This window comes from Quercus robur, chromosome 3, assembly GCF_932294415.1.
Source record: "Quercus robur chromosome 3, dhQueRobu3.1, whole genome shotgun sequence".
Lineage (NCBI taxonomy): Eukaryota > Viridiplantae > Streptophyta > Magnoliopsida > Fagales > Fagaceae > Quercus > Quercus robur.
In genome coordinates this window covers 25533051-25541695 of record NC_065536.1, presented here as the reverse complement: position 1 = coordinate 25541695, position 8645 = coordinate 25533051, and the positions used below count along the sequence as shown (strand labels likewise).

Here is an 8645-nt window from a genome sequence, read left to right as displayed (position 1 = left end):
GAATGTTTGTATCTCTACCAATATATGATCAGTTGAGTCCGGTTATTCAGGTTTCCCTTTTATCAACCTTTTTTGTTTTTTTTTTTTGTTTTTTTTTTTGAGGGAAACCTTATCTACCTGAAATGCAAAATTGACGAAAATAACTTGGGTTGGGCGGCTTGTTAGGTTAGCGTTTTTTTTTTTTTTTCCACATTTTATATCACAAGACCATTTATCGTACGTCACATGACCAATTCAGTTAACATAATTGTCATATGATTAAAAGCAGTAAAGCACTTAGAGGAATCATAAAAGGTCACGTAATAGGGTCCAAGAAGATTCCTCTAAAAATTCCAAAAAACAAATTAGCCAACCAAATATTCCAATCCCTTCTATAAATACCTCTCAATCCATTTGAAATCATTCATCCACTACTCCAAACCATAGTTTATCCTTTTGTAGTAAAAGCCATCCTCATAATGACGTCCCTTTCAAAAAAACAGCTCTTCAACCAATTCCTTTCATCTCTACTCATCTTCCTCCTTGTGGCCATCATCCCTGATTTGGTTTGTTCATCCACTGCTTCCGTAACTTCTCCTTTTACTTACACTAACAGTAAGGTTAAGATAACAGAGGAAAGAAAGGAAGCAAAGGCTCTTCTAAACTGGAAAATTAGCCTTCACATCAAAAGCCAGTCTCTCTTGTCCTCTTGGACTGGAACCACTCCTTGCAATTGGGTTGGAATAAATTGCGACAAGTCTGGAAGTGTCACCCATCTACACCTTTCAGGTTACGGTTTGAGAGGTACGCTTCACAATCTCAGCTTTCAATCCTTCCCCAATCTACTAAATCTTGACCTTTCTTACAACTCACTATTTGGAACCATCCCCTCAAATATTTCTCAGCTCTCTAAACTCTCTGTTCTTAACCTTACTGCTAATCAATTCATCAAGAGGATTCCATTTGAAATAGGCCAATTGAAAAGCCTTCACATCATTGACCTTTCTATGAACCATATGACTGGCCTTATTCCTCAAGAATTAGGAGAGTTAAGTTCTTTGAATGAGCTTGATTTATCATCAAACCTTCTCACTGGTGTCATCCCGACTTCTCTTAAAAACTTATGCAATCTAACCATTCTATATCTTTTTGAGAACCAACTTTCTGGTTCCATCCCTCAAGAATTAGGAATGCTAAATTCTTTGAGTGAACTTGCATTATCATCAAACAATCTCACGGGTGTCATCCCTGCTTCTTTTGAGAACTTAAGAAATCTAACCTCTCTATATCTTTATGATAACCAACTTTCTGGTTCCATCCCTGCTTTTCTTGGAAACTTAAGCAATCTTACCGTTCTAGATATCGGTAACAACAAGCTTTCGGGTTCCATCCCTCAAGAATTGGGAATGCTAAGTTCTCTAAGTAAACTTGCGTTATCATCAAACAATCTCACGGGTGTCATCCCTGCTTCTTTTGAAAATTTAAGCAACCTAACCACTCTATATCTTTATGAAAACCAACTTTCTGGTTCCATTCCTCAAGAATTAGGAATGCTAAGTTCTTTGAGTGACCTTGCGTTATCATCAAACAATCTCACGGGTGTCATCCCTGCTTCTTTTGGAAACTTAAGCGACCTAACCACTCTATATCTTTATAAAAACCAACTTTCGGGCTCCATCCCTCAGGAATTGGGAATGCTAAGTTCTTTGAGTGACCTTGCGTTATCATCAAACAATCTCATGGGTGTCATCCCTGCTTCTCTTGGAAACTTAAGCAATCTAACCACTCTATATCTTTCTGAGAACCAACTTTCAGGTTCCATCCCTGCTTCTCTTGGAAACTTAAGCAATCTAACCACTCTATATCTTTATGAGAACCAACTTTCTGGTTCTATCCCTCAAGAATTAGGAATGCTAAGTTATTTGAGTGACCTTGAGTTATTAGCAAACAATCTCACAGGTGCAATCCCAATGTCATTTGGAAACTTAAGCAAACTGAGTGTTCTATATCTTCATATGAACCAACTTTCAGGTTCCATCCCTCGAGAATTTGGAATGGTAAGTTCTTTGAAGATCTTAAGTTATCATTTAACAATTTCGTAGATATAATTTTTCCTTCTATTGGAAACTTAACTAAAGTCACTTGTTTTAGATTGTTCACTAATAAGGTAAGCAATCTCATTTCTTTTGAACAGAACAATCTTACTCAATTGAAGAAGTTCGATTTATTTGAAAACCAATTCACTGGTCACTTACCAGACAATGTGTGCCTTGGTGGATTGCTTGAGCACTTCGCTGTAGGAGAGAATCATTTTATTGGTTCAATACCAAAATCCTTGAGAAACTGCACCAGCCTAGTTAGAGCCCGACTTAATAGAAATCAGCTTACTGGAAATCTAGGCGAAAGTTTTGGTGTATACCCACATTTAGAATACATGGAGTTGAGTAATAACAAATTTTATGGTGAGCTTTCAAGGAATTGGGGGAAATGTCAAAAATTGACAAGCCTAAAAGCCTCTAACAATGATATTTCAGGTAGAATATCTCCTGAGCTTGGAGATGCAACTCAATTACATGTGCTCGATCTCTCATCAAATCAGCTAAATGGGGAAATCCCAAAGGAATTAGGTAACTTGACACTTTTGATAGACCTTTATCTAGATAATAATAAACTTTCTGGACATATTCCTAACAATTTGGGAATGCTATCAAATCTGGAGCAGCTAAATCTTGCTAGAAATAGTCTAAATGGCCTAATTCCCAAACTAGAGAATTGTAAAAAATTGTGGGTCTTGAATTTGAGCAACAATCACTTAAGCAAATTTATTCCGCTTCAAATTAGCAATTTTCACTTTCTCCAAGATCTTGATCTTAGCCAAAATTTAATAGCGGGAGAGATACCACAACAACTTGGAGATTTGAAAACATTAGAAATTTTGAATCTTTCTCACAATGCACTCTTTGGCTCTATTCCATCTAGTTTTGTTCAAATGATAAGCTTAATATCCGTTGATTTGTCCTACAATCAACTGAGCGGTCCTATTCCGAATACTAAAGCATTTCGTGAGGCATCAATAGAAGCATTTAGAAATAATAAGGGATTGTGTGGCAATGCCACTGGTTTGAAGGCTTGCCCCTCTAAAATTAGCCACAATCCCCATGCCAAAAGGGGGAATAAATTTACTAAACTGATCTTAGCCGTTTTGGGGCTTGTCTTCCTCATATTTATCATTTTTGGAATTATGTTATATGTTTGCTCAAGAAAGAAAAAGACAAAAAACAATCTAGGAGAAGCAGAACATCAAAATATGTTTTTAGTATGGAGCTATGATGGGAAAATGGTTTATGAAAATATTATTGAGGCAACAAAGGATTTTGATGACAAACATTGTATTGGTGTTGGGGGGCATGGAGTTGTTTATAAAGCTGTGTTGCCAACGGGTCAAGTTGTTGCTATAAAGAAATTCCATCCACTCTCAGCAGACAGTGTGGTCAATCTTAAAGCTTTCACTAGTGAGATATGTAGTCTAACTGAAATAAGACATCGCAACATCGTCAAACTTTATGGCTTTTGCTCACATCGACGGCATTTGCTTTTAGTTTATGAGTTCTTGGAAGGTGGGAGCTTGGAAAAGATACTAAATAATGATGAATTAGCACCAGAATTTGATTGGGCTAAGAGGCTAAATGTTGTAAAAGGTGTGGCAAGTGCTTTGTCTTATATGCATCATGACTGCTCTCATCCAATAATTCACCGTGACATATCAAGCAAGAATGTTCTACTAGATTCTAAATATGAAGCTCATCTCTCTGACTTTGGCACAGCTAGGATTATGAGCTCTGACACTTCTTATTGGACTTCTTTTGCTGGCACCATTGGATACACTGCTCCAGGTATGTTATTTAAGTAATTCTAGTGACATTAACATTTTTCAGAATTCTTGACATGGGTAAGTTTTGAATGAAGTAACATCACTTCTATATGGACCTACATTTTAATTTTTTGGTAGATAAATTGATAGTTGGAAGTTCCATTTGAGCTACAAGACCCTTGACTTTTACATGGACCTATTGACACCACTTAAATTAAACACTCCTCACAATATTTTGTCCCAACAGTTATGTAAAATATTGTATGTCTATTTTATTGATGTTTTTTCAATTGGCATTGTTTCTTTCAAAGAGGCTTTATTAAAATTTTTCTCTAACTACATAACGTGGTATATGGTTGTCACAGTTTGAGCAATAATTAGAGTATTCTAGTTATTTAGCGATGAAAATTATCTTTTCACTTGTATCTTGATTGGCATTAAAATAAACGACACACAATTTGAGGAATTTAGGGGCAACTACAATCCATGATAATTTATACTGTCACCTCCTTTTTTTTATTTGTGATCATAATCACAATTACAATTAAACAAAAAAAAAAGGTTACGTTTAATTTCAATTGTTAAGATTTGAACTTTTTGATAAACTAGTTTTTTTCTCCTGTTTTTTAGAATCCTTTTTGACGAAGTTAATTGTGCATGAATAGCTCCAACTAACTCATAGTTAAGGAAATTTACTAAGTGAGCCTCGTTTTCTAATTATTCAATTCTTTCAAATTGGATAATTATTTCTTATACGATGCAGGTTCAATGCAAAAAGATGACACATACATAGGTAGCCCCACCACTGCTAGCTCTCTCTGAGAAAAGCATTACCTATTTTCTATACAACTTTCAAAATTATCAGCATGTAATTCCCTTAGTTGCCCCCTCCACCTAATTCCAAAATCCTAATACTTGCAAGAGTTTTTTACAATCTACTAAACTTGTAGAGTTGCTCCTATACATGAAAATATAGGTTAGCATATATTACAGATTTCTATATAGTTCAGAACTAGTACATGGACCCTAACAAAAAGATTGTGAGGTAAGTTGAATCACTGGTTGAAAGTAGAGTTTGACTTTGATATTTTAATTTCAGAATGTGCATACACAATGGAAGTGAGTGAAAAGTGTGACGTTTATAGCTTTGGTGTAGTCACATTGGAAGTACTTATGGGAAGGCATCCGGGCAATTTGATCTCATCATTGCTATCATCATCATTTGCATCATCGTCCCATGATTTGCTACTAGAAGATGTATTGGATGAACGTCTTGCGTATCCTACAAATCAAGAGTTGGAGAAGGTGGTTTTAGTGGCAAAGATAGCGTTAACATGCTTGCACACCAGTCCACAATCTCGTCCAACCATGCAACAAGTTTATCAGAAGCTATCAAATTGGAAATCTCCTTTCACAAAGCCGTTGTGCATGATCACGTTAAGAGATCTCATTGATCTTGGCAATCTCAATTAAGCTTCATAAGTGTTTACATATTCTCATGTATGATATCTTGTTTGTGTACATTTTATCCTCTAGTATAGGTTTAAATACTTATAAAGCCAAAACTTCAACACTACAATTCATAAGGCTGTTCATCTTTTCCACAGTCGTCGGCTTAGATCGTGAATCTCTACTCTCCTGTGAGGCCGTGACACTCAGCCACCCATATCATCAGCAGCTTCATTATTCATCTACTACTGCAAGAACGCCATCTTCAACGTGTTAAAGTCTCCATCTCACTGTCAGACCCTCCATGCCTCTAGCCTATCCAATCATGACGAAGCTCTAACACCCTAAAGGAAGTGGAGTTCTTTCTTTCTTCTACTTCTTCACTTTTGCGATCCGAAAGTTCTCAAAGTGTGGGAAACCAGGTTGGTCAAAGTAAATCAGAACATTGTCTTCAAACTATTCCTGATATGTTCATGGTTTCCTTCTATTTTATTTATAGTTCTTATTGATTATGTTTATTTGAGACTATTTCTATGTGAGATGTCAACATATTAGAAGGTGAGAAGGGGAAAAGATGGAGGCTTACTTTTTGCTTATCATGATGTTCTCCAAAACCTGCCTTCTGTTTCAAAAAAACATAATTATGATTTTAGTAATTTCTCTTTTTACTGTTCTGAAATCCTTCCTAGTTGGCACTACACATTTGTATAAGGTTATTAGGTTCTAGAGAATTAGTTCTTCTCAAGAGACCCCATCTGCCATGCTGCAGGTATCTTCACACTTGATTTGAATGGAAGCAAGCATTTTCTGTTTCAGTTGGTAATGTATGAATATGCAGGGAATCCATTGGAAAGAAATGAAAGAAACTCAAAAGATAAGACAAAGGAAACAGGAGAAACTAAACTATAAAGGGAAGCCTTAACTTAAATAGGAGGCATGGGATGTGCTGAGCTCAAATTACCAGCTTGCTTTGATTAAGATCCTTTTACAACCCAGTTAGTTTTCGCTACCAAGATATTTTTTTCCCTTTTTATTAAGCTCAAAAATTGTAACATGTTATACAACAGATGTTTGGGGTGCAGCCCGTGCAGGTGAAATAAGCCCAAGAAGATTGGAATAACAAAACATAGTAACATGCAATTTGTATCCAACATCATGAATAAACACTTGCTATACAAAAATAAAAATTGTATGAAGCACAAGGCTTGACTTGGACAAGTTCTAAGGACACAAAACAAGTTCTAAGGACACAAACTTAAATGCCCCAACTTTTTTGATGAAAAGGGTGTATAATATTTTCAAAAAAAAAAAAAGTCTGAAATATTCTCTTTGTCATGTATGTCTTAGAACTAAAATAATCTAATTAGGTTAGTAGAACTCTCAATTAAATGCCGAGCAACTGGTAATATTTTGTTAATTTACAAAAGGATTTGAAGAAAAAAGATTGTCCCATCTTCAAATGAAATCTTCTACTTCTGTTGATACTAGCCATGATTGTAGCTAGAAATTCGTAATAGGTTTGGTTATTGTATTCAAGTTTTTGGCCTTGTGGAGCTATTCTTCTATAGTATTTTTTGTTCTATTAGTTTTGTACATATGGTTTCTTGCTTACTACCTAAAGAAGCATTCATGGTAAATTGTTAATTTGCTTTCTTTTATTTATTTATTTTATTTTTTTGGTTGCTGTGATGGTCATAGCTATTTGAAATAGTTGATATCCTGGGAAAATAGGTGGATACTGAAGAAACCATAAGTTCAGAAGGATTTTTATTTGGAGTTTTCTTGGGATTATATCCATTTTGTTCATTTGGTTGGAACTTTAATTGGATTTGACACCATTTTTTGGATGCATTTGGCACCTATCATCATATTTGGAAGTAGCTTGATTTGCACTTGGATCTTTTGGTTGGGCTCAGTTTTGATTTGGCTCCTTAAGAATTTTGTGACTTGAGAGAAGTCTCTGAAAGGTGGAGTCGAATTTGATTAAATTTTGTGATTTACAAAAAATCTCTTCATTGTGGATAATTTTGTAAAGCTAGATTATTGTATTTTGCCTAATAATATTTTAAATTGATTTGGGTTTGCAATTTGAGATAAGTTCATAGGGACTTTGATGGAAGCGAAGGGGAATTTTTTTTTTAAGAGGTTTGATTAAATTCAAGCTAAAGTGCAAGCCTACATTTTCAGCTTGTAACGTTGATTCAGTTTTAGGCTCGGATGAACGTTGGTTGGTTGGGTCAGTGGTATAGGTTGCCAAATTCTACTGGAACTCGCCAAATTTGGGCAAAAAGTTGCCAAAATTGGACGGGGTTTGGTTAGATTTGGTCAAGATCTCACTAGTTCTGGCCAAGATCTCATCAGATTTGGCTGGATCTTGCTAGATCGTATTGTAATCTTGCCAAAGTTTATGTATATGATCAATTGGGTCAGGTCATCGGCGTCAGTTCTTGGAGGCAAAGACCCAAGATCGACCAATGGGAGCTTCAAATCGAGTGGTCTACGGGTTGGAATCAGTTGGTTTCGCAATCTCCATTTGGGTCCAAACACCTCTAAGTTCCATAAGTTCACAATCTAGTAATTCAACCTTACCATATTTTGGACATTTGTATCTTTTTTTTTTCTTTATCTTTTTATTATTATTATTATTATTATTATTATTATTATTATTATTATTATTATTATTATTATTTTTTATGAAAAGGGTCTATGTATCTATTAATGCATTTAACTATTGATGAGTTGAAAATTTATGATCATCATTAGACTGAGATCGTCATTAACCTAGAGAAGACGTTACACATTTATTACGCTCATTGATGACAAAGTGTAACGGACGGAGCAATGGTCACAGAATGAGTTGTGAACTTCAGACAAAGATTTTGTAATGCACTAGCCGTTGAACATAAATACAGCAATTCATTGCCCATTGATTAGACATGCAACTATAAAAGAGAAGGTAACAGAAGTTAAAGGTACACACAAATACGCTATGAAAATCACTTTCTAGTCTATTTCTCTCTAAAATCTTTCTCCCTTACTAACTTAAGCATCGGAGGCGGTTTGGCTAACGCCACACCGGCGTGTTACTCTTTCACCCAGTTCATTTCGCAGGTTTTCCTCCAACAGAGATGACCCCAATCACAATTTTGTCCATCTACTATGACCAGGAGCTCAACTGTTGATTTTTTGCATCATCAACTATTATTTTAATATTTAATAAAATAGTTAAAATTTGTAAGACAGATTGAAAGAAAAAAGATTGTTTAAAAAAAATCATAGATTCAGCACAAGGATGAACATCATAATTTTGACAGTACTAAAAATCTTTTCATGTGAATCTAATGAC

General features: G+C 35.2%; 1 protein-coding gene across 6 annotated transcripts; it reads left to right on the top strand.

Moving 5' to 3' along the window:
* The first annotated feature begins 424 nt into the window (after nt 1-424).
* Nucleotides 425-7933, top strand: LOC126717596 (probable leucine-rich repeat receptor-like protein kinase At1g35710). Of its 6 annotated transcripts, XM_050419419.1 has the most exons (6): nt 425-2036; nt 2174-2441; nt 2514-3872; nt 4950-5350; nt 5458-5721; nt 6069-6999. In XM_050419419.1, exons 1-4 carry the CDS (start codon nt 459-461, stop codon nt 5321-5323), a joined length of 3579 nt encoding a protein of 1192 aa, XP_050275376.1. In that variant the 5' UTR covers nt 425-458; the 3' UTR covers nt 5324-5350; nt 5458-5721; nt 6069-6999. The 6 variants fall into 6 exon arrangements, with proteins under 6 accessions (XP_050275376.1, XP_050275375.1, XP_050275374.1 ...); XM_050419418.1 differs by lacking the exon at nt 6069-6999 and adding an exon at nt 7031-7933 and having other exon boundaries at nt 2174-3872; XM_050419417.1 differs by having other exon boundaries at nt 2174-3872; nt 6138-6999.
* Nucleotides 7934-8645: the final 712 nt, after the last annotated feature.

Excerpts from the sequence above, each read along its gene's own strand:
- LOC126717596 (XM_050419418.1), top strand. The coding sequence starts at position 459 with ATGACGTCCCTTTCAAAAAAACAGCTCTTCAACCAATTCCTTTCATCT. Across the intron at positions 2,037-2,173 it reads TCCCTCGAGAATTTGGAATG|AACAATCTTACTCAATTGAA; the intron begins GTAAGTTCTTTG and ends TCTTTTGAACAG. Across the intron at positions 3,873-4,949 it reads CATTGGATACACTGCTCCAG|AATGTGCATACACAATGGAA; the intron begins GTATGTTATTTA and ends TTTTAATTTCAG.